The sequence below is a fragment of the Onthophagus taurus genome, chromosome 11 (assembly GCF_036711975.1).
Source record: "Onthophagus taurus isolate NC chromosome 11, IU_Otau_3.0, whole genome shotgun sequence".
NCBI lineage: Eukaryota > Metazoa > Arthropoda > Insecta > Coleoptera > Scarabaeidae > Onthophagus > Onthophagus taurus.
Genome location: NC_091976.1, coordinates 14,921,058 through 14,948,123, shown reverse-complemented (window position 1 = coordinate 14,948,123; position 27,066 = coordinate 14,921,058). Strand labels below are relative to the sequence as shown.

The window sequence follows — 27,066 nt, the reverse complement described above, 5'->3', positions numbered from 1 at the left end:
TGGTTACAGACTAGAAGAGAAAAACATTGTGAACACAACTGACCCATGAAAGATGCTCGACACAAATGTACCAAGATATCAACATGAGTTTTCAAGTTAGAAGATCTGCGACATGTTGCTAAGGTATGAGACAAACAGTTCGATAGGTAACCCAGAACTACCAATATAATTTGAAATAATAATACAATTATTTAATCAGTAGATGAACGGAGAAGATGAAACTTCTTTGGAACAATGGTAAGTATATACTATACACTACACAATATATCGTCAACCGTTAAGCAAGGGTTTTCGGTGCCACTAAGTAAGACCGCTCAACACCTCGCTTTAAATACCAATGACTCTTATTTTTTTATAGTTCTGCTCATATTTGGAGAAGAATGAATAGTAATTTTTTATAAATATAGCCGTTTCTAAAATTAATAAAGATGGTAATGTTATGATCTTATAATGTTCAAAAACTGGTTTACATAAATCCCTGGGTTTTTGTCCAAATATTGCTATGTGTTACAGTTCTTTTGGGCTATGAACATGCAACCCACGTCCGCAGACTGCCCAGAAGATTATACCATACCTCAGGCGCGACTCGACACACGCGTAATACCTACTTAAAGCCACATTCACACTCACCAACCGCGAAATAGTCCATAGCGCGAAACACGATTTATTTATCTTCATGGTAATATCGTTGACATGTTGTTTTCATGAAAGATGATGATGAATCTTAACCCCCAGAAACACAACCTCTTTCTTACAGATATATTTTGTACCATTGAATATTAGATCCAATTCGTTTTTTTTGTATGAGTTCCTATTGTTATAACGTTTGTTTTTTGTAAGTTTAGTTGTAAGTTGTTATTTGAAAACCAAGTTTGCAGTATACCTAGATTGAGCTGAACCAATCCTGACATTTGTTCCTCAGTTTTTGTAGTTAATACTGCAGTGGACTCATCAGCAAAAAGGATTGATCTACTAATCCTTTTTGCTGATGAGTCTATCACTTCTGGAAGGTCATTGATGTGTTGGATGAAGGAAAGGTCAAAATATTGTGGAAGGCCACGCAGAATCTTTGTCCAGTCTGAAGTAACTTCAGCACCAGTTTGATCATACGAGACCACCCGCTGTTCTCTTTCTGCCAAGTAAGATCTGAACCAGTCCAACAGAAGTCCTCGTATAGCTTCCAACTTCTTCAATAAGATGTCATGATGGACACTGTCAAATGCTTTACTTAGGTCCATCATTATACAACTGGTAATATCGTTGTTATTAATTCAAATTTGAATTCGTTCTAATAACTGGAAAATTGCTCTGGTTACAGATCTGCCTTTTTTATAACCATTTTGGGGCTGGTTAAGTATTTGGTTCTTGGTAACGTAATCTTTTAGTCTTTTTAGGACAAGTTTCCCAAAAACTTTTGCAATGTTAGGAATAAGTGCAATTGGCCGGTAATTTGTAAAATTTGATTTATTTCCTTTTTTATAAATCGGTCTTACTATAGTTTTCTTCAGATTCATCGGAAATATTGCTGAATTGAAAGAGCAGTTTATGACGCTGCACAAGGGTTCTGCAATTTCATCAACGCACTTTTTTAGAACAGAAATTGGAATTTAATCATAACCCACCGTACGTGTGTTATTCAAAGACATAATAATAGATTTTACTTCTACGAGATCTGTTAAGTAGCGTCCAAATGATTTTTTCATAGCTATATTAGATTTAACAGTGTTCTGTATATTTGTTTGTACATATTCTGCTTTTCAAAAGAAATGAACCACCCCGTAGGAGAAGGCGAAGAACTTTGAAATTATGTAGAATCAGTTAGTCCATGTAGACAAACAAATGATTAAATTTTGACGGTCATCTGCCACAGCTGATTAATTATATATAACTGATTAATTAATTATTTGTCTGTTAGGTTCTGAGATTGCGTGTTGTTGAATAGTATTTTTCGGAGTAGTTCGCCGTTTGTTTGTGATTGTTGTCATTGCATTAGTAAAGTTAGTGTCTCAAAAATGCCACGAGTTTGAAGACGTGCAAATTTTCTCCATCTTAAGCCCTTCGAAAGAGGACGAATTATCGGGATGCATGAGGCTGGTTTAAGCTTTCGGGAAATTGGCAGACGCATGGGCAGACCTCACGTCACTATCAGACGGACTTGGATGGATTGGCAGGAAGAACGCTTAGAAACCCGTCGTAGAGGCAGTGGACGTCCTAGAGTGACAACAGCACGCGAAGATCGGCTGTTAAGGCGAAGTGCAATACAAGACCCAGTAGAATCAACGAGTGCTGTTGTTGGTCGCAGAGTGATTGATCGCACATTTGGGTTACGTTCATATCGTCCTTATTTTCGTCTTCCTATGACTCAGCAACATAAAGATGCCAGACTGCAGTGGAGCCAAAACCGACAACATTGGGAACATGAATGGGAAAGTATCGTCTTCAGCGACGAATACCGATTTTGCTGTGGGGAGCAATACGCTACGGTGGCAGGTCTCCTTTGACATTCATTCAGGGCACCCTAAACGCGCGCCGTTACATTGACACCATTCTGGAGTCCGTGTTAGTGCCTTTCTTTCAAGACCTTCCAGAGCCCGTCTTCCAACACGATAATGCGCGACCTCATATTGCTCACGTAACGTTAGAGTTCCGAGCACAAAACAATGTTCTGCAATTGCCTTGGCCGGCAAGATCCCCGCACTTAAACCATATTGAACATGCCTGGGATATGATGGACAGAAAAATGCGTCGATTACTTTTTGTATATTATTTTCAGCCACTATTTTAGCAAAGTAGACATTTATGTTATTTAAAATTTCTTTGTTATTACTATATATATATCTTTGAATTCAAAAAAATTAAAAGCAGTCCATGTCTTACCTCCCCTGAGTGTATTTATGATGTTCCAGGTGGCTTTTATTTTATTGTTTGCTGTGTCAATCACTTTATAATATATATTTCTTTTTGAAATCTCAATTTCATTACACACGTGTTGACACTACATATTACAATAGCTTCTGACAACTTTTCCTGACAACTGTCCTTCGTATAATTGGCGCTTTATAGATGTCTTCTATTTTATTTCTTTGTTTAACCATCTTTTATTCTTTAAACTAGACTTATTTCTAATTACGTTATGGTTGGTCTTTTTAGTAATTGAGTTATTTGTAACTCCTAATAGAATACCAATAATAATACTTCAGTATTATCTTGGCTCATTATCGTAGTCCAATCATTCATTTTTATTTCAGCGTGAATTTCTTGTTAGAACTTTTAAGAAAATCTATTCAAATTATAGAGGAATCTCGGTGTCCAGTGTATTCAGCAGGCTGTATGTTAGAATACTTACAGATCGGATAGAGAGAGATTGAAGATGAAGAAGAACAGAGTGGGTTTAGAGCGGACAGGTCATGCAGTGATAGTATTATTATTATGTATTTATTATTAATATAAATATTTAATGTAGATTTGGACACACTTACATCCTTCCAAAGAGAACAAATCAAGATAAATTATGGTTAATTTTATACTGCTTCAACTTGATAGCACTAGAAGAGAAGAACATTGTACTCAAAACTAACTCCTGAAGGATGCCTGACACAACTTCACCAAGATACCAACACGAATTTTCAAGAACTGCGACCTATTGCCAAGGTAGAATATAATATATAAACAAACAATTCAATAGTCAACAAGAACCAAGATTGTCACAAGTCTTTTATCACCATCCAAACAAAAAGTAATTCAGTGGTATATGTAAGGGATATGATAATAGGAGAATATAGTACCTACCAACATTTTTATACCAATTCAATGATTAAATGATGATTTTATCGGATCCTGGTCAGTGTGTGTTAGTGAAAACAGATTACCTGCTTGTATTCTAATGTCTGTTGCAAGCAATCTTAATACACCCGAAATGGGTATGTAAATATTTTCCAGGATTTATATCAGGTAACATAACAAATGTCGCATATGCTCGATTCTGCAGCAGAACAACAAACTCGATGTTATCACTGAAAATCCATGGAAAGAAATGCTTATGATTTGATATTGTTCAATGAATGTCTTCAAGTCTAGAGCGATTACATAGTTAACGTTTTCAAGTTTAACTCTGATTGTTAAATTTGAAACTTGAATGATGATGAACTCTGATCGTTTCTCTTGAGACGAAATCCAACTAGAATAATGATCATCCACAGAGGACACTGTCATACTACGATTTCCCTTTTCCAACGACATCAAATCAAATTTTTGTTTGTCACTGCAGCAGACACCACTTGAAGGATGTTATTTATAATGTTAAGAAAATGTGAGTACTTAAAGAACTTTCCTTATATTTAATTCTTACAAAATCTTGAAAGAGTATCATAGCATATTAGAGAAATCACAAATATTCCGAATGACAAAGCGTAGAAAAAGCAGAAATGGTCAGATTAACTGCACGTTTGCTTCCAAATCACACTCGCAAATTTTTAATCTCATCAACTCGCCTTACTGTTGGTTATTCAAATGTAATTATGCGTGATCCAATGTGAGTACATAATATTTGGCAATATTTATAGGGAATTGAGAGTTATGGCGAACAATTGAATGGAACCGTTGAAAGTATCCAAGTATAAAACAATTTTACGTTTGCAATACTATTTGAAATATTTAGCGAAGTTGTTATGATAACAATAAGTCTAGAATGTATTTTACTAACATTCCAAAATGCCGAAAAAGTAGAATGTTTAATAACTAGATTGAACGTATGTGGAAAGATGTCATAAAGACAGAGCTGCAGTCTCTCTGCAATACAGATAGACCAGGTCAACTGGTAGTTTCCAACAATAGTTTCATATCCAATACCAATATCATTCTTAGTGCAATACATACCAAAAATTCAGACACAATTTCATCATTATTGCTGACACTTACACTAGTATAGCAATAAACCAAAAAATAATTGTCTTGGTAGCTGATTAAGAAAGGATTCAAGGTATGTAAGAAAAACCTCCTAAAAATTCAAGATTGCTCCTGGTAGTATATAGCACAGTCATCTACAGATTATGTCTGTACCTAGGTAATCATCTACATGTTGAATTTGTAATATCCAACTTAGGACAGCATCAAAACAATTTCTGTCAAAGGAGATACAACACATAAATTAAAAATGTTAAATGGTCCCCTGAGCAACATATAACTTTTTCGAGAATCAATCAGCTATCATTCTCAATTGTCAAAGCTTTAACAAATTGGTAATCCAATACAACCCAACTCAGATTTTAGTTGCTAAACCACCTCTCCATTTATTGCGCACCTATACATACACTTACAGATTTTAAAAAAGGTCTCAAAGTTAAACACTTTCTCTGAAGATGCAGAGCAAAAATTGATATCTGAGTATCAAAGAAGTGATAGAACATCTCCAAATCTAAAACCAAGTGGCCAACAGCTTGCTGAAACCATATATCTTTACCCATTAGCTTCTAAAAATATGAGAGGAAAAGCACCTTCTACCAAAAACATACAAGCCGAGTCCAGTGATGGTACATAATAATAATAATAAAGGCCTTTATTTTGCATATAACAATAATACAATACAATTAACATGATTTGCTATACAGGCGAGGTTCAGTCCGGAGACTGCTCTACCACCTAACCTTTCGGAACATTTGCACATCTTATTAATGCTTTTGGTGAATACACTGGCTGTTTAGGGAAATGATTTGGATAAAGTTATTAAGATGAACACAATCTCGTAGGGATTATATTTCGCATCATTTCTTCATGTAGCATGCTTAATAGCTGTAATAACAAATTATGATGTAAATGTTAGTAAGGTAAAAGACTTGTTTTCTATTAGCTTTCATAGAATTGTCCAATAAATTGAATGTTTTGCAACTAATAGAGACGACGAAATCCATTTAGTAGGAAGTGACACCGAAGAAACGAAAGCAATTCATGTATTCTAAAATTTCACCAATATCTTGTCATCGATTTCCAACAACGTCTTGGAATACTTCAGACAGAACAACATCTCTGTAGTTAAACACAACATGTTCTTGGAGTAGTTTCTCATTTCGTCTTTTCGTTCTAAATCATTTTATCATTTACAAGTTGGGTACATGTTTGTTTTTGAAAAATATAGAAAATTATTAAAACTCAAAAAAAATTGTTAGAAGCTATGGCAGAAGGATTATAGGATTTCACTGAAAATTGCTTACTATTGTAGTGTTTCTCATACTTAAAAGCCGCTTCGCGCCTTTATTAAGAACAAAAACTCTATATTCATAATATCTTACTTTTTTTCTTTTATCCAAATAGCTTTTTAAAATTTTCAGGTATGTAATATGCCAATTTTCACAATCTTCTCGCTTCGTTTGATTTATTCCCCTAACCATAAACCACTTTCGTTTTACACGGCATTAAAAAAGAGAGATGCTGGGGTGCCATAGGCAAATTACAAAATTACCTTTATGAAAAGCGCGTTTAGTACAGAGAGAAACGAGAGCTTGAAATGAGTGGAGAAGGTCGAGGTGCACCATCTGTCGGAGCGAAACCCCATCGTCGTAGCCGGTGGGGTCCCCCCGCTTACGAGAATTTCGAGTGTTTGCTAATTAATACCGCTAATTGGGGCTCGCCCCTTTGACATCCGACTTGGGGGGCAGGGAGGAGGCCTAATTCGTGCAGACTTCGCGTCCCAAACCCTCACTCTCCACGTGTGCATGTGCTGCCTTTACACAGAAACCACTCTGTCTCGCTCTAGTTGATTTCCCATCTTGTTCTATCAAATCCAACTGGTGCACGAAACTCAGAATCATCGAATATGGAATGGGTAATGAGTAATTCTCGGTTTGATCGACGAGTTTTGGGATTATTGTGGTGTATGTTATGGTGATGATAGCCCGAAGATTGAGTGATTAAAAAAAAAGAAATTAGTAAAGTTAAACTTAACGAGTGTTTGGCGATTGACTTTTGCTGAATAGTCGTTATAATAAACCCCCAAAAACATATGACTCGGATGATTCAATAACGATTCGTTTCGGTTCGGTTTCGAACCGTTAAATGAGCAAATCGGCGTAAATTGCGTGACCCTCCCCAAAATTTCCGCGCTCTGTATCAATATTTTCGCGTTAAATATTGCCGTTGGGGCAAAATCGGCGCGGCAGTCCGCCAAACAACACATTGCTGCAGTTTGTGTGAACGTGCAGCGTGTTGCTGGCTGCCCGTTATTTCAATTCATCTTAGTTTTTAACTGAACGAATAATAACCGGCGCTAGTGTTCAATTCCCCAACGTCATTTACAAATAACCACCGAAATCAAGAAATCACGTTTCATCTACTGTTGAAAAATCGACTCTCGTTGTGACGTTTTGCTTTTACAAACAAATGGTATTAATTATTTCATTCACATCAAACCAAACAGTTTCATTTTAAATTCTAAATTTAGTAATGTAGAGTTTGTTATTTCATGTAGAGTATGCTGACTGGTGAAGTTAATAATATTTATTCCAACTTAATTTTGTTTAATTTAATTTAAAGCAGATGAATCAAATATCTTAAGCAGTTTATAATCTATTTATATTTAATAAAAAAATAGTTTACAGTGATTAGTGAAATACTAAATTGGCTAAACTGGATCAATTAGGATGTAATGGTGGGTATGCTACATAGAAAGACGAAGAATCAATTTGACCCCACAAAGAAATATAGGCTAGAAGCGTCAGAAGACATTTTTTTATTTCATAATTAGTAATAACTAGTCGATTACTGGGTAAAACAGTTATTTTTTATGCGAAGTTTTCATAACAAGTATTACAGTATTACATTATCTGTCAGCAGTTTTTCTGAATAGTCAAACATCTTCAAGCAGTGACAAAAAAGTATTTAAATTTAAAATCAATCCGAATAAGAAAAAACTGCAACTTAAAACTAGCGTTGAAGAAGAGGAGGAGACTGATGTTGAAATAAATCTTCTGAGTGATGACATAAATAAAAATAGAAAAGATGATTTTAATGAGGAAGATAAAATTAATGAAAATGAACAAGATGAATTAGAATCGTTTAGATTAGGTAATGATGGAAATAATTAAATTTATAGTAGTAAGGTTGAAATAAGTTTTCATGGTGAAGAAAATCTAAAACAGAATGATGAAGTCATTGAAACTATTCCAGCTATTAGTACCTTAACAGTTGAAGTTGGTGGTGAAGAATCAAGTGATGAACACCAAAATGATTCTAATGAAGAAGGTAATAATTCTTCGAGTATACAATCTCAACTTCAAGAACAAATTCCAATAGAAATTAATTCTGAAGAAAAAAATAACGAAAGAGATGATAATATTAAGAGTAATCAATCTCCCATTCAAATAGAATGTTCAGAGGAAGTTGATTTTGAAAAGGAACTGCATGAAAAAAATTCAAATTCTTTAAGAAATCAATCTCCACTTCAAGATAATGAAGATTTTTCCAATAATGATTGTGGTATTGAAGAAAACATACCAGCAGAAACTTCTAAAAGAAAATTATCAACAGAAGACGAACAAATTGAATCATTATCAACAGAAAATAGTAAAAATGAAGAATTTTCAAAAACTGTTGATGAATCTCAAAACGAACCAGATTCTTTAGAAAAAAATCAAGAATCACAAAAAAGGTATATCAACTTTGGCGGAAAATTCTGATTTAGATGAAATATTTCTTATTTAAAAGGTGATCATGAATTGAATGAAATGGAGGTGGTTACTTTTGATGATTTAAAAAATCTTGGTGAGACCGTTGTTTGGGTAAATGATGAGTCAAGTAAAGATGATTCAGTTGGATCAACAGAACAGACTAAAGAAAAAAAAGAAAGTGTTGAATAAGAAAAAAATGTTGATGATGAAGAAGATGAAGAAAATGACGATGAATTGGAACAAGAAACTGATGAACATAATGAAGATACTCAATTGAAGAATGCTCCAATAATGACCAATGAGGATTTATTAAATATTTTGGAGGAAAGTGCTTCAGAAAAAGCTGAAGAAGAAGAAAGTATGAAAAGAAAACGAGCATATTCCGAAAGTGGGGATGATTTTAATTCTAACGGAGGTAAGAAAATAAATGTATCTTGTTAAGTTCAAGATATTTACTGACTTAATAATTATTTAGTGTTAAGGTGTTTGTTATTAGATTCAGATTTTTTCTGTCGTTTATATTTTTATTACTGTGTAGGACAGTAGGTTATTATGTACCATAAATATACTGTGTTCTAAGTACTAATAAATTAATATTTACTTGCAAATTTCTGGAAAAGTTTCTTAATTATGCATGAAACATAATAATATTAAAGTAAACAATATAATTTTATTACCCAAATTTTCATTATCAGAACTTTGCAATAATAAGTGATTAATAAATATGTTAGGTTAAAAATTGATATTTTCATTAATGATAATGAGTAGGTTCTTGGGATAGATTCATTTAAAAAAATTTGAAATTGGCTATGTATATATATAACATATAATAAATATTTTTTGTATTGAAAATAATCACGTCTTAGGATTTCTCAGTAATTTAATTAAACAAATATCGGAGATGTTCTCTTTCGAATCAGCTAATCTTTAAATTGTGATGTAAATAATTATATGGATAACAAATTACATTTGAGTTACTTTCATCAATTAAATTTCATTATTAGTTTAGTGGGTGTATTTTATTTGTAGTTCAATTTTCATTGTCATACTGGCAATATTTCATGTAGCTTCCATTTCACTCAAGATTTCCATCGTCTGATGCAAGTATGGGTTTTTACACTGTTGTAATCTGTGAATACGTGGGTTTCCAAGATGCATGTAATCGGAAAAATGGAATCGATATTTGATCGTCCCTTTCTGTCCTCCTTGCTAACATTTTGGCCAGCACTTTGTAGGTTACTTTTAGGAAGGATATTCCTCAGTAATTCGAGCATACTAGTTTTGAGCCCTTTTGTGGATGGGACAGATAAGTGCCATGTCCCATTCGTCAGCGGGTGGGACATATTTTAGAAATCATTTTGCCGTCATATTTTAGAAATCAGTGAGCTAACTCATCATTTAACCTTCAGAGGACAAACATACAGGGTGTCTCAGCTAAGTATTATCAATTGCGCTCTCTTCGACTAAAATATTTTCAGATTTTTAGCACTTCCGGTTATACTGGAACTTCACTTTTTGCAATTCGATTCAACCATTCTCGAGTTATTCAAATTTTTCTAGAAAAATCAGCTCCAGCAGACCTACTAGGTGTTTCAATGCCACAACGTTTCAAATTGTATTTCACTGGTTCCTGTAATGTTTGTATTATACTTCTTCTTTACATGTGTAGTTCAAGGAGAATAAAAGCTACAGTTCTTATAAAATGTCGTCTGCCATGTTTTTTATCTTAAATTACGTCTGGATTCGTGCTGTTGTACAATACTAATGGATTTACAGTACTTATATTTAGAATATGGCATTGACCACCTCCTTGTTGCTCTTTGCACTGAATATGCACTGCATGACTTGTCCACTGTATGAATTCCTCCTTTGGTACTATTATAGAATAATATTTCTTCTGTTTTTTTTTTGTTTCTGTATTTATAGTCGTTGCTCGGTCATAAAATGTACTGAAAAGAACCACGCTTTTATTTATTTTGGGGATGTAAGAAAGCAGTTTTGATTGTGGACTAAATCCCTCTGTAGTTGAGTGCACAGGACGACGTTTACTGGGTAAAAAATCAATAGGTATTACTCTTCTATTATTTTTTAATGTTCCTAGAAAGGTGATTTTTTTTTCAAGAAGACTTTGTCCTAGAGGAATAGAAATGTATCAGTTATCAGGTACACTTCTGATGGTGGTAAAATTTCTACCTGTATTATGTATTGGTTTCGTGATTTCCATAACAACTTTGTGGGCCAGATCCTTTACAACTCTATTGCCTTCCTCTGGCATATACTTTTCTTCCTAAGAAATAGAAGGTATGAGCACAACAGATACCAAAAACTTTTATACCGTATTTAGTTGGTTTCTTTGGGAGGTATTGTATAAAACTACACCTTCCTCTAAATGGTATCAACATTTCATCTAAAATTGCAGACTCACTTATCCTGTAGTATTTCTTAAAATTTTCAACGAAAGAAGTCCAAAAATTTGAAATCGCTACTATTTATTGGTGGGATCCCTTTCAATTTTATTGTCAAATCTTAAATTAGCCAAAAGGTATACGAAACGTCTTTTAGACATCGTTAAATGAAACATAAGAGGTCCATACTTAGTACTCTATAAGTCATCCAGTGATAAATGAGCGGATCTGAACACACCACATAGATAGAGAAGACTGTCTATTTGTTTTTCATAAGTTTGCAATTTTATGTTATTTGCAGTTTTGCTCTGTATTTTCAGGTAGGTAAAGACTACTATGCAATCTATAATATCTAATAATGGGAGTTTTCTCTGTTCCAGCTTGTTTTCCACCAGGTAAATTAGTCACCAAGTTCTTGGCACGAGTATGGTTACTGGAGCCTTCTTTACCACAGGGTTACATTATCTTTTCCTAAGAAATAACTATCACTCTCATCACTTTCTGTCGCATTACCACTTTCTGTATTAACTTCATCGCTACTCACTTCCATTTCCGATTTTTCACTACCACTACTTTGTGTCTCGATCAGTTCTGGCTTTTTAACCAAACGGTCAAATACTAGACGAATTGATTGTTTTATAATCTCACAAGGATTTATATTTGATTAATAAAATGGAAAAATATGTAATACCTGTTTTTAAAACTTATATCTTCCCGTTTAAGTTGTTTAGTATTTGACCAAAACTTTTATACTTTAAACGTAAGATACAATCAATTTAAATATGCGGTCAATTACCGATTCTTTTTTTGGTCATTTATAGGACACAAACAGGTCAAACACTGAGTTTTTTAACCGATTTTAAATTTTATAAATATTTAAGCCTAATATACCTAAATATAAGTGTAAATGTTTGATTCTTTTCTATTTTTTTAAACCCTTTTTATAACAATAAAAGTAATTGAACGCACTTAAGCAGTAATGAGTCTGTAAAATTAAAAGGATAAAAGGTTGGTCAAACACTGACTCTTATAGTGGTCAATTATCAAAAAATGGAAAATCTATATGGAAAATTTAGCAAATATGAATCAGGTTAACTTTTTTTCAGTACCAATACGACAACGAAGCCTAAGTTTAAATATAGGGAAGAACATCTTCAAAAGGCTCTCGATGCAAGAAGTAGGGATTTATCTTATGAAAAAATAGCCAAGATGTTTAATTTTCCAAACTTTTTTTTTCAACTCTTATTTATAAAGAAAAAGTAAAAACACCAATGCAGAAGAAAACAGGCCCACCAGCATTTTTAAATTCTGATGAAGAAAAACTGCTGGTTGAATGGTTGTTTCATTTAGTAGATAGGAGCTTTCCTGTTGCAAAAACCCAGTTATTGGATAGTGTCCAACTTCTGGCAAAAGAGTTAAAACGGGATAATATTTATAATTTCAAGGACAGAAGACCAGGAAAGACTTGGTTTAAGGAATTTTTAACACGACATCCTGAAGTATCTATTCGATTATCTGAAAATCTTACTGCATCCACAGCTCGTGTCACAGAATCATCGTTAAAGCGTTGGATTGCAGAATCTTATTTGGTCACTAACAGTTTACTGCATATATTGAATCCTAAGAGAGTTTTTAACTGTGATGAGAGCGCTATTTTTTTAAACTGAAAGAGACAAAATTCTTGCAAAAAAAGGAGAACGAAATATATATAATTTTGTTGGAAACGATGAAAAAATATGTCTTACAGCATTGGTTACATGCAATGCTATATACGACGTCTATGCCTATATACGATTGCCAAAAAAATTGTTGATAACTTGTTGGATGACAGGGCCATCTTTTTTGGAGTATATTGCAAATATTTTTTTTTAAATGGGTATTTAAGTCATAGGTATTTAAGTCATATAGAATTACCTATAATTTTATTTACAGATGGGCATATATGTATCACATCTTACACTAGCCCTGAGCCAATTTTGTAGTAAGAATCAAATTATTTTGGTATGCTTGCACCCAAATGCAACACATATTTTACAGCGGTTAGATATTGCTTTTTTTCGTCCATTAAAATTGAAATAGAAGCAAACAGTCCACAAATGGAAAACACAAAATTTGGGTGAAAAGTTAAGCCAAGAACATTTTGCTCCTGTTTTGAGATGCCCTTGACAGTGTTAATAATAAAGAAACAACCCTTTGAAATAGTTTCAGGGCATGTGGAATGTGTCCTTTTGACGAGAAGCATATTAGTTTTAAAAAATATTTTAAAGAAGGCATCAATATTATCTCTATCGAAAATAGTCCAGTACAAAACCAAGCCTTTGATCTTATACAATATATGGAGAAGGAGATACGACCAGAGAAGCTGACGAGTTTTCAGATAAGTGGAGATGTTTGGGAAGGATGCACAGAAGACACAAGTTTATTTTATCTTTGGAAAGGTTTAAAATTAAAATGTCAAGACTTCGCAAAAAAAAAACGAGCAACAAATTGAACAAAAGAAGAAACCGTAAGGGTAATAGTGCACCAAGAAAATAAGCCTGACTCTTATGAGGACACTACTTTTCAATCACATACAGATTTAATTAATAAATCAACATTGTCATCAGGGATTGATAAATATGTTAATAAACAACTAGACAATTTTAACGATTCTATACAAAATCTGAATATTGATTTATTAGAAAAATCTGATATGATAATACCTCCAGATGAACATGAGTATCAAGTTCTTATCGAGTAGTCACAAGAAAAAACCTCATTAAAGTCGGTTGATCAAACCCAAATAATAGATGTTTCAAATTTGGAAAAGGGTTACATAGACCCTTTAAAACCGTTGCAAGAAAGTGTAGTACCAAACTCGAAGTAACATAGGCAAGAAGATGTAGCAGGAAACAAAATAATAGATGAAACAAAAAAAATGAACTCAAAGCCTGAAACTACAAAAACATCGAAACAAGAATTGAAGTCAAATTGTGTTGTGGAAGTAGAAGAGTACTGCATTGTGGACTATAACGGTTCTGAGTTCCCTGGCGAAGTTTTAGAAAAAAATCAAAGAGAAATAAAAGTTAAGGCTATGGCAAACTGGAAATGGCCAGAGCGTGATGATCAGTGTTGTTAAATACCCAGGTATTTATTTTCCAGGGAAAATTTCCTGGATATATACCCGGGGGTATTTACCCAAGATGGGTATTTAGAGGTATTTATAAAATTTAATTTAAATTGAGTTGATAGCAGTTTTGCAAGCACTTCAAGAATGCAGAGTCGATTATCGATATACCAAACTCATTTATAACATCTACAAGAATGCTAAGAGAGTAGAAGTAGTAAGGCACTGATTGTGAGTAAAACAAGGCGATACACTGTTGAACCCAAATTGTTCATCACAGTCCTCAGAGTGCATTTAAACAACTGGATTTGACCCAAAAAGGCATAAAAATTAATTGCAAATGCTTAAGTAATTTGCGCTACGCGGCCGATATAATTCTTATTTCGGATAGCCTTAGAAAGATTAAACTAATGCTAAACGACTTAAAGGGGGTGTGTGCAAAAGTAGGGCTAAATATCAACGAGGAGAAATTAAAATTTATGATAAATGTTGTTCTCAGCTCTAACATCAACATAAATGATAATGAGATTGAGAGGGTTGACAGCTATGTATATCTTGGCTATGAGGTTCGTGTATCGAGAGATAATCAAACTAGCGAACTAAACAGAAGGATCGCACTCGTATGCACAGCCTACGGGAAACTTAGAGACATCTTCAAGAGAAAAGACCAAGAAAGGCTTTCAATCAATACGTGTTTCCGGCTATGCTCCGAAACTTTAACATTAACGGTAGCCACTGCCAGGAGGGTCCAAGTAACGCAAAGATAGATTTCGATCCTAGGTCGATCCTGGGTCTAACTCTGAAGAACTACATACAAAATGAAGACCTATGAAGAAGAACTGGCGTAAATGATGTGGTCAACATTGTGGCAAAGCTTAATTGAAACTGGGCGGGTCATGTCGCGCGAGTGAAGAATGAGGAGTAGACAAAACGATTACTTGAGTGGAGACCGCGTGCGAACAGACGAAGTAAACGTCAAAAGAATGACCAACAGAATAGAATCGAATGGAACAGAATAGGGGAGGTCTATGTCCAACAATGGACGCAGAGGGCTGCTTGGTGTGCTTGATGATAATAATCATAATAACTTGATCTAATCTAAATTACGACAGATTTGTCTAATGATAATACGTCTGTGATTTAGAGGTAACAATATTTAAGAATGTCTTAACGTTAAGACATTCTCGACACGCTACCACGACATTTTGTAAAAATTGCTCTATCTCTAAAATCCGCCCCTTTTGTGATTTTTAAACAGAATTTTGTCATTAGTTCAACAATATAATAGTTTCCACTGTTCAAAATTTTATTTTCAACTTGTACCTTACTCTCTATTCTGAAGATGCCTGCTAGGACAGGCGAAACATGTAAATAAAGAGACGTATTATATTTAATACAAGATTTTTTTTAATAACCAGTAAAAGTGCAAAAAAACCATTGTTACCTCTAGATTAAAAAACTGGTTAAAAATGGACTACAACATCAACTTCGACTACGTCTGTGATTTTTGACAATTCCTCGTTTTGTCCTCATCATCTTACTCTTCATTTTTTTGGAATCTGATATACTTTTACTGGTATCACTTTTACACCCACTGTTTGGGTATTTATCCTGGGCCGGGGTAAATACCCGGATAAATACCCATTTTAGAAAAACCTACCCGCCGGATGTTTACCCAGCGCCCATCACTGGTGATGATGTCATGTGGTATGACTTGACCAAAGATTTTATTAAAAAAATTCAAAAACCAAAACCAATTAACAAACGGGGAATTTATGAAATTTGTAATATTAAGTAAACATATTTTCTAACTAATTAGTTAAGGTTAATTTTTGTAATCTAATCTAATCTTTTTTAGTAGTTTTTGTTATTTTATTTTTTTTTGCGATCTACAAGAAAAATAATATGGTTCGGTCAAACACTGGCATTAAAAAATCCTTAACAGGTCAAACACTGGTGCAAACACTGAACATTGTTCTTTTTAATACATAGTATGCACACTGGGGTCAGTTTTACCCCAGGATGTTGTACCTAGTATATTACTGATAGCAAAATTTGTAAAAATTTTCTAAATACGCCAAAGTCAATCTCTTATAGTAACGGCAGAATACATGGAAAATAATGAAAAAAAAATGTTAATTTTATAGCCAAAGAACGGTGGGTTCATATTGACCCCATGTATGCACTCCGAAGGTTAATAAAGATAGACTTAGATGAGATATATGTATAACAGATAGACGAAAGTAATAAATTGAGAGATAATCGAAAGAGATACTATTAGTAAGATGGTGACCATACCATCGGATACCTGGAAATATCACTTGCGCAAGTAAAATAACTCGATTATAAAGAGTAATTTCTCAACACACTGTATATTTTACTACTGATATATTGCAAATTAAAACATGCATTCTATAAATGAAATGTTTTATACTGAAATACTTTAATTCCATTACACAAATTTCATAATATAATACAAAATGCAAACATACATACATACCTTTGGTATGAATTATTGGTTGACAGAGCGGGAGAGAGAGAGGAATGTGCCGAAAATGGAAAGAGAAGGTGGATTGTTAGAGTGAGAAGGGTTGAGGTATAGAACGCAAAGCGAGATCATAACGGATTAGGTTAGGCCGATAATTTACGACCGGGATCAAACGTACGTAGCGCCAGGCTCTTAATCCGCGACGAACTATCAATTGTGGGATTTTTACCTGGTCGCCCCGTTTATAACTTTTAAAACCGTTTGATTCGACAGGGCGTACGCAGGTGTGTGTGTGCGCGGGGCCCCCCGACGGACGCCACTGTTAAGCGGATTCGGCGGTGATTTACGTTCGGTTTGTTAACGCGTTTGTTTATTGTTTAATTTATCGGCCGCCTGATCTCCGCACAAACGATATATATACGCAGATATGTTGGGTTGGTATCCCTACATATACGTATGTATATGACACATTGTACCAACGTAAAAATATTAAGATCCGGTGCAGCTTTTTGAACGAAAGAAATAAAGGCTTATGATCCGGCGAGGTTCTCCTTTCTGTAATCCCTAGAAAATATTTGTAAATGTCCCAAGATTATACATTTTCGTACAACTGCTTTATTAAATATTTACATTACAATTCTAGTAATGTAACAATCTAATTACATCACAATGATATATTCGAAATCTGATGAAATTTAATTTTTTTACTGATAAATTTTTTCGATAAACATTTTTAATTAGTTTTCCCCCACCAGGATGGGTCTTTTCTAGCATGATCGTAATCGTAACCGTCATATACGCGCTCGTGGAGATTACGTTCAATTTAGCATTAATGGCGCGGATTCTCTCCCTCTTCAATTCTGAAACACGACGCGGGGAGTGGACCCCACCGAAAACTGTGTGGCCGTTCGGCTATCTGGGCATTATTTTCGATATGCAGATTGTTAATTAAATCGGACGGCGGCCAACCCACTTTCCCCCATACCCTCCTCTCACCGAAAACGCCGCATATTTACATGACAGCGATCTGTCCGTGGCAGCCTGACGGGATTCAAGCAAGTTAGCTTTACTCGGTGAATGCACCAACGAGTAAATTTTTGAGGGTTGAAGAGAGACTGAATGGGTAAACTTGTGTTAAATCAAATGATTGATTGAAAAGAAAATTTAATGATAAACAGAGGTGTTCTAAACAAGGTGCTTTAAAATTGCTTTGAATGTGATTAACTTAGTAAATTTAAATGAACAACTATATAAAGAAAGAATAAAGCCGAAACTTTTGCTACTATTTTTAATTTGTTTATTATGAGATTTAGATGATTGGTACTTATATACATTGAGATAGTCAGGAGAACGTTTTAAAATACTTGGCATAACATATGTATATTATTATACATGTTACAACAACCCATTATCAATCCACCTCTTCTGCAACCTACTGATGGATGTTATGAAACAAAATAATATCTATATAACAGGGAGTCCCTCATTAGCTAGACAATTCAGTTTCCGAATACGAATTGTAGTACAATGAATAATGGAGGATAATAGAGAGAATGTTTAATGAGGCTTACGTAGCATTGACGTTAGGGACTATGTTGAGATATGTTAGTAACGATTTTAATGGCATAGATTAAAGCCATATAAATATATAACTCTGCCAATAAATGTAGGCGCAGGGTTATCGAGTAGGGCGCGCTTTGCCTCTCTTTGCCTCTTGGTCCCAAGCCCGAATAAAAGACAAGGGTTTGGAGTTAGGCCAACTTATTGCCTCATGGGAAACAAAAACAAGGGCTCATAAGACGCAACGAGAAGCCTTAAAACTGAACGAATACACGATGATGAGCTATGCTAGAAACAGGACAAGAGCAAGAAATGTGAGGTAAAGCCACAATCAAACGAGAATTGAATGCTGGAATATAAGATCGCTTAACAACAATGAACAAGAAGTACTATGGGAACTACAGCTACACAGAATAGTTATATGTACCATCACCGAAATAAAAAAAGCTATGTAAGGGAATAATTCAATACTCCAACTACACGCTGATCTTTTCAGAGAGAAGTAAAGGAAATCGGGCAGCATGTGGTACAGGAATGTTCATGTCCAACAGGCTGACACATCTAGTAACCAATATAACATATTGCAGCAATAGAATGCTCCACATAACGCTAACAATGAACACACTTCATATCCACCTCATAACGGTTTACGCACATGCTTCAAGCAAATATGATAAAGAAGCAGAGTTATTCTAAGAAAAATTACGGGAGGAGGTGAATAGTACTTTAAGAAAATCATCACTGAGTGGGTAACTCCATCATCCCAGGGGTGAAAATAGGTTCAGAAATGCAAAGGTGCAATGCTACCGGAGTATTGCACTCGCAACGAAATGAGAATGTGCAACACATATTTTGACCACAACAATCAGCACAAAGCCAGATTCCAAGGAGAGCTAGGAACATCAGTCATCGACCACAAAATCACAAACCGAAACATAATACCGGAGGAAGTATTGGACGTAAGAGCATTAACATCTCCAAACATAGGAGCAGATTATATTGGGTAAAATTCTCCTGGACTTGCCATATCGAGAGAGGCACTAACACTCTAAAAAGGTAGAGAACGTAAGAACTTAATCATTAAAAAGTGAGAACACAAGGTCAATCCAATCAAAGAGAACGATAACACTAGTAACACATGGGAAATCATAAAATAACATCAGAAATCAACTCTTAAAATATGGAGAGCTAATCAACTAGAAAATCCTCACCACCAGGCAAGTGCCAAAGGATTGAAAACAGAGTACAAGTATTATTCCGCACAAAAAGGGGAAGCTAGATGACTCTAACACTTACTGATGTATATCGCTATTGGATACTACCATAAAGATTTTTACAAAGCTCCAGCAATATCATCAAACTAGGGCTTGCACGAAAGGAACATCAAGGATTCCGGAAGAACTAGTCCACAACCGACGTTACTTTCATCGTCAAAAAGGCATTCGACAGAATGAGGCGCTCCGACGTGCTGAAACAACCAAACATAGATAACAAGACAAAACTAAGAACCCAGAAAGCCGGAATATGGCAGGGTGACAGCCTCAGTGCACCGGTGCAGTTTACAACTCAATATGAAGCAATAAACATCTATCAATCGCAAGCAAGGCTTATGTATGGGCGGAAGCAAGGGCCGATGAGACCCAGAAAAGCCTGATTAGAATCGAAATTAAAACAGATGGATCCGGCAGAGACCACGAGAATGAACTGAATATGTATCAAGATTGGATCAGCCTGGCAAAATGTAAAATAGACATAAAAAGAGAGATAGCATGACCATCAAAACGATCGAAAGACAGCTGGACCTCAGTATTACAGGAAAAGCAGAACTAGGAATAATGAAGCGTCATAATAAATCATAAGGGAACCCTGTAGGAAGTTTGATTTCATTCTGAAATGTTATAATACTTACGGTTGGTTGAGACAGAGAAATGAACAAATTATAACTACCCCAACGACTAACACAGGGATCATTCATACCAGTGTTGCTTATTGCCGCAAAAGTTACTCAAAAGCTCACAAAAGACTTACCACTGGTTGAGAAACGCTGATGTAGATGAATCAGTTCAACGAATCAACAAGGTAGAAGATTTTTTGGAATAGATGTTACTCTTGACACTTTTAATAATGACCTTATATGTAGACCAAAATTATGACATCACATGTTGATGATACGTAACCATAAGTCTCCGGGATGGGATGGAATAAGTGCAAAACTTATCAGGCAGGGTGAAGAAGCGTGGATCCTAATAAAATAAGATGAATCTATATTAGCCACATTCGAAAGAAAGGCACTGCGTCAAATATACGGGAGGATCTATGCAGAGGAAGTATGGAGAAGTAGGTATAACTTTAAACTGCATAATGCCGATGGATAAGCAGAAAACAAGGATATAGTGACAATTATAAAGGTGGACAGATTGAGGTGAGCAGGTCATGTGGTAAGAAGTGGCGACGATGATTCAGCAAGAAAGATATTTACAGCGGAACCTATAGGTACTAGAAGTAGAGGAAGACCTAAACAACGGTGGAGAGATGGTGTGACGGTGGATAAGTCGGGGGAAATTCAAGGCTCTACAACAGGGCTGTATGAAGACACACTTGTATACATACATACATACAGCAATTAAGGCATTGTTGTATGCAAACAACAAATGAAGACTTTCCAATGAATGCGTTTTGTAGATGTTTAGATTATACAGGTTGTTTCTGTAAGTCGTGGCATAGTTTTAATCACAAATACTTCGTTGATTTAACTGTATTATTTACATTGAGTGATTTACAACGAACTCCGCTATAACATTAAGTTAGAATATTTATATATGAAAGAAAATTTATTTAAACATAGATATTGGAATGAGTTTGATGATTTGCAGCCTTCACTTATAAACCTGGTTTGACGGCAATTGTATTGAATATTTTGATTTTTATTATTTATATTATACATTTAATTTAATTTTAGTCGTGTCTGATGACGAATCTATTGTGAATCGAAACATATACAGTGCTAGCGTAAAGTAACCCCCCCCCTGTTTAACTTCCGAACAAATTGAGATATCACTATGAACAAAAAAACGTCAGTTTCTATATTTTATCAGCACAAATATTTTCTTATGGAAAATTTTGCCATCACTTTTAGTTTTTCCGGAAAATAGATCAACTTTGTTTTTTTAAATGGAACACCCAGTATATTATGGTATCTTCCGAAAGATGAAAACAATACGAATCCAACGGTACCTCACAATCAAATATCGGTTTATTAGTTTTTCGCATAAAAATTAAACAAAATGCGGAATTTTGCCGGAAAAACCAACGTATCTTCGTCGACTACCTGTCGAAATGCAATCGGCCAGGTAAATGGTGGACGGTCGGTATACGCTCGAGCTAAGACGGATTTAAAATTGCAAGTTCAATTACTTATTTTTTTTAGAAATGAAATAAAAGTTGTTTGGAAGTATATTACATTTATGAATTAATCATATTTTATCAAAAAATATTTATAAAGAAAAAAGTCAATATAAGAAATGAAATTTTCTTATTAAAGATTTTGCTAGTATAGGTAACGTAGTGTTGTTATTGAATAATAAAAGATTTTTTTATTTATTAAGAATCAAATATTAAGTAAATTGTTCGATATGATTACCTTGAACTTCTAGGCAGTGGTACCATCTTTGTAGTGTTTCCTCTCTCACACGGCTTAACATGTGATCAATATTTTGGCAGACGTCAATAATTTTTTGTTTTAAATCCTCAATACTACCCAACGGAATTTCATATACCTTGGATTTTAAATAACCCCATAAAAAGAAATCTAAAGGTGTCAGATCTGGTGATCTTGTTGTCCATTAAAATTTTTATCAAGATAATTTCGTACCATTGGCGCATAATGTGGAGGTGCTCCGTCTTGATGAAACACTAGTTCCATTTCAAAATCGTCAGAATTCTGTTGTACAATTTGCAAAAGTCTTGAAAGAAAAACATTTACTTTCTAATGAAATTGAGTGATAACGTCACGATATTCATGTGGATTAACATCACGCCGATGCAATTTTTCACCCAAAAAGAAAATACATTCATCACTGAAACAAATATGTTTCAAGTATAATCGATTTCGTTCAACCAAATTTGTCATTAGCTCACAAAATTCTGTTCTTCTATATCAGGGTCATCTACTGTTAATTCATGTAGCATTTTTATTTAAAATGGATGATATTTATTCTTCTTTAAGTATTTCCACGTCTTCCAACAACGACGCGGAAATATTTAACACATCACACGTTGATGCGATAGCAGCAGACGACATCATGGGCACATTAAATACTTCTGTTAATATCTGACGACCAGTTCTTTTGCGGTCTTCGACGCTTCCAGTTTCCAAAAACTTATTCACAAGCTCTCTTAAATATTTTCGACTAATTGGATGTTCAGGAAATCGTTCCTTAAAATGTCGCCCTGTTTCATGTAGATTTCTGTCAGCACGAGCGAATATTAAAATTGCTTCGATATTGTGCTCTAAACTCCTTCTAGCCATTTTGATCTCGCCTTTCTTTGGTTATACTTGGTCGGGTAGAATTCAAAGATAGAAATGAAGGAAAATATTTGCATGCTGCCTTAAATACAAAATTTCAAAGTACCTACAAACTTTAAAATTGTTGTTATGACAATTTTTCCTTAGAAGTTTTAAAAAGAACTTTCTTTTTATCCTTTTCTTGTATTGATTGTTTCATAAAAACATTCTAAAAGAATTGCTGATTTTAACCCTGCTTAATCCGAGCATAGACCGACCTTTAACTGACCGTCCACCATTTATCTGGCCCATTGTATCTCGACAGGTAGTCAACGAAGATACGTTGGTTTTTCCGGCGAAATTTCGCATTTTGTTTAATTTTTATGTAAAAAACTAATAAACCGATATTTGATTGTGAGGTATCGTTGAATTCGTATTGTTTTATTCTTTCGAAAGATACCATAATATACTGGGTGTTCCATTTAAAAAAACAAAGCTGTTCCATTTTCCGGAAAAACTAAAAGTGATACCAAAATTTTCCATAAGAAAATATTTGTGCTGATAAAATATAGAAACTGACGTTTTTTTGTTCATATTGATATCTCAATCTGTTCAGAAGTTAAACAGGGGGCTTTACGCTAGCACTGTATGTAGCATAGATCCTGAAGAACAAATATAATTTCATCTTTACATTTAAATAGCTATGTGTAAAAATTTTTGGTCTAAACTAAACCCATAAATGGCTAAGAAATTTTTAAACATTTTTTTTAATATTTTCAATATCGTTTGTCTTAGAAAAATTTAATGGTTTATGACATAATAAAAAAGTTTTAGGGAAATAATATATTATTGATCCCGAGGTTCGATATTTCCAATAGTGATCTTAAACGATTTCTTGTGATAAAATTGCACCATTTGCCAAATTTAGTCTTTGCAAGACAAACCATATTGAAATTATTTAAGAAAATGTTTGAAAATTTCTTAACTTTGAAGGCCCATATCTTAGCCATTTATGAGTTTAGATCAAAAATTTGTACACGAATCGTCATCATTTTCACTCTAGTATTTGTGATTAAAGTTATGCCACGACTTACGGAAACATCCTATATACGTAAAAGAATAGTAAGTACCCAAACTAGTGTATTGTTTCTTCTAACAGGATTTTTTTACGATAACTTAATTAGAAACCAATTAACCAGAGTGACTTGTACATAGAATGTAATAGGTCAAATTCAATTAGCTCATATTAATGCAATTATTTATCCAATTAATTAATAGGAATGGGTAAAGAATGCTGGAATTTTCTGAAATAAACGACTTATTGATTGGAAACACTATGTGAAGTCAGAGGAGACAAGATAAATATACGTTTATAGCTGAAGAAAGGAATGCTAAGAGCATTATTGACTACATCACATACACCCGGAATCTCCAAAACAGAGTCCAGGAGGTAAAGACAGAAGCAGAAGCAGAAATGGAAACCAACCATAGACTAGTCATGACAACTATTAATAATATAGAAATTGAAAGAGAAGAGATGAAAACCTACACGAAAATAAACTAAGGCTGGAGGAAGAAAGGCTAAAATACCAAGAAAAAACAAACAACGAATTTCAAAAACTAGAACAAACAGAGAATTTAACACTGGAAGAATGGTAGAGAATTTTTAAAGAGATAATGTGAAATAAAGCTATGGAGGTGTGTGGCATGAGAAAATATAATAATCAGACAAAGAGCACACACTGGTGGAATGAAGAGGTCCGACAGGCAATCAAGAAAAAGAAAGTCATGAAAGAGATACATAAGAACGAATTCGGATGAGGATAGAGTAAACTATAGAACGAAGAGAGATGTAGCTAAAAATATGGTAAGGGAGGCGAAAAAGACATGTTGGGAAGAGTTCGGAACAAGTTTAAGTGCAACATACGAATCGAATAACAAGAAATTCTGGAATCAAATAAGAAAACTGAAGGGAGATCAAAAGAAACAAATAAAATCCTTCAAAGATAAGAACAACGACATAAAAACAACTACAAAGGAAATTCTGGACATATGGGCGGAATTTTATGCAGAAAAGTTGAAGGATGGAAAACGAACATAAACAATGGAGGTGGAGGAGAAGATGAGATAAGGGAAGACACTACAGACATAGCAACTGAAGAGATAACAATGGAAGAATTAGGAGAGGCAATGGTGAAGATGAAAACAGACAAGGCTTGCGGCAAAGACAAGATATACTCGGAGATGATACAATATTTGGGAATATTAATAATAATATAAGGGAAGGAGTGGCTTCTAAGTATATACAGGCTGTATCTAAATTGATGCGAAAGATTTTAAGGGGTGATTTTTCAGCGAAAATTAAGGGGGTCTTTCATATAACTTTTTGGTCAAAACCACTTCTCCTCCTAGTTATATAGCCCTCTAAAGCTAAGGGAAAAATCTGCAACTTTCTTATCTCTTGATATTTTACATCTAACAAATTGTTAATTTGATCACAAAAAATAAAATAATGCTGAGATCAATTTGACATAACTTCATTTCTTTGACTAACAATAACCAATCTCTGAATTAATTCACTTGAGTCTGTGAATTAGTTTATTTTGTTGTGATTAAACTAACAATTTTAAAAGAAAATATCAAGAGACAAAAAAGTTGCGTATTGAATCCCTCTATTTAAATCATTTTTAAATAGAAAAACATAGACGCATTAAAAAGTTCTGATGCAACGTATTATAGGAGTTGATCATTTCAGCCCCTTGTAATAACATTTTCGGGTAATAAAAATCGTTAGAAAGTGTCATTTTATTAGCAACAGGTATCTGCCAAATTTCATCCTTCCAAATTCTTCCATAGTTGATTTATTAAAGAAAAACTATTTTTTCCCTAATTTTAGAGGGCTGTAACTTGGAGGAGAAGTGGTTTTGACCAAAAAATTATATGAAAGACCCCCCTTAATTTTCGTTGAAAAATCATCCCTTAAAATCTTTCGTATCAATTTAGATACAACCTGTATAAAACCGCATGGGAGTCGGAAACAATCCCAAAAGACTGGGAAGATAATATCATCTTACTAATACGTAAAAAAGGAAACTACTCGAACTGTGAAAATTACAGAGCCGTATGCCTATCATCTACAAGTTACAAGTTATAAACAAAGATAATAGAAAAAAGGTTAAGAAGAGTAGTGGAAAATAAACTAGAAGATGAACAAGCAGCATATAGAGCAACCAAACAAACGAACGATAAAATACATATAATCCGAAATATCAACGAAAGGAAATGAGCTATACCGATTATTCTTGGACCTAAAAGTAGCTTTTGACACGGTTAACCGTAATATTATATGGATGTATCTAGAACAACTAATGGTACCACAAAAACTAACACTAATAATTGAAAACTTATACAATAAAGTCAATTTGATTTTAAAATATGATTGATGAAGATGAGTAACATAGAATTAGCTTTTGCACTCAGTTTATCGTGTACACTGTACACGAACCATGTGCACCACTCAACAGACACCAATTAGTACACGTCCGTGCACTTGTTCACTCAATTCAATATGACTTTAAAATATGCATTACAGTTTCCATTCTTCTTATCGGTATTTGGATACATTATATTTTGACATAATACGTTGATGACGATGTGAAACATATAGTGGCTTTTGCTCTCACGTTATAGTATACAGGAACAATGTGTAGCAGGCAATAGACATCAATTAGCACGCGGCAGTGCACTTGTTCAGTCTCAATTTCACGCAACGGACGCCCGGCGTCGGCTGCAAATCAGAGATAAAACGGTCGGGAGCCGTCTGCAGTTTGAGCCCGGGGTTTAGTTTCGCGAACCATTGTATCAACGTAATCGGCCTCCAACACCGTTAATGGAAATTGTCACGTTGTTGCGTAATTCTCTTCACAAAGTACTTAAAATTCCAGTGGAAAAGAAAAAAATTAAAAATATTTGAGGGATTTTAAAAATATTAAGGAGTGAGCAATAGCTAAGTCAGCAACACAACAGGAACACATGCCGATAACAAAGTTTTAAAATTTTTGGTGCGTTAAACATTTTATTAATAAAGTTGATTAAGTAACGTGAAATCGCAAGGAAGTTACGGCGGAAACGTTAAAATACTTTTTGAATTAGTGTTAAATATTACTATATAAGACTTCGTTGAATGCAAATTTCAACCAGTTAAGCACTAGTAATGTTAAGATGAACTTAAAACTAATTTTAGGCTTGATTCTACCTGTAATATTACTACATATACTTATGGCCCCTCCAAATGCCTCCAACTGGGAGATCATATTTGGGTAAGACGAAACTAATTTATTTTTTTA

At 34.2% G+C, this 27,066-nt stretch overlaps 1 protein-coding gene across 1 annotated transcript; it reads left to right on the top strand.

Annotated features, from left to right (window-relative positions):
* The first annotated feature begins 202 nt into the window (after positions 1–202).
* Positions 203–8,666, top strand: LOC139432125 (uncharacterized). Its single transcript, XM_071200472.1, has 2 exons — positions 203–237; positions 8,084–8,666. The coding sequence occupies exons 1-2, from the start codon at positions 203–205 to the stop codon at positions 8,664–8,666; spliced, it is 618 nt and encodes a 205-aa protein (XP_071056573.1).
* The last annotated feature ends 18,400 nt before the right edge of the window (positions 8,667–27,066 follow it).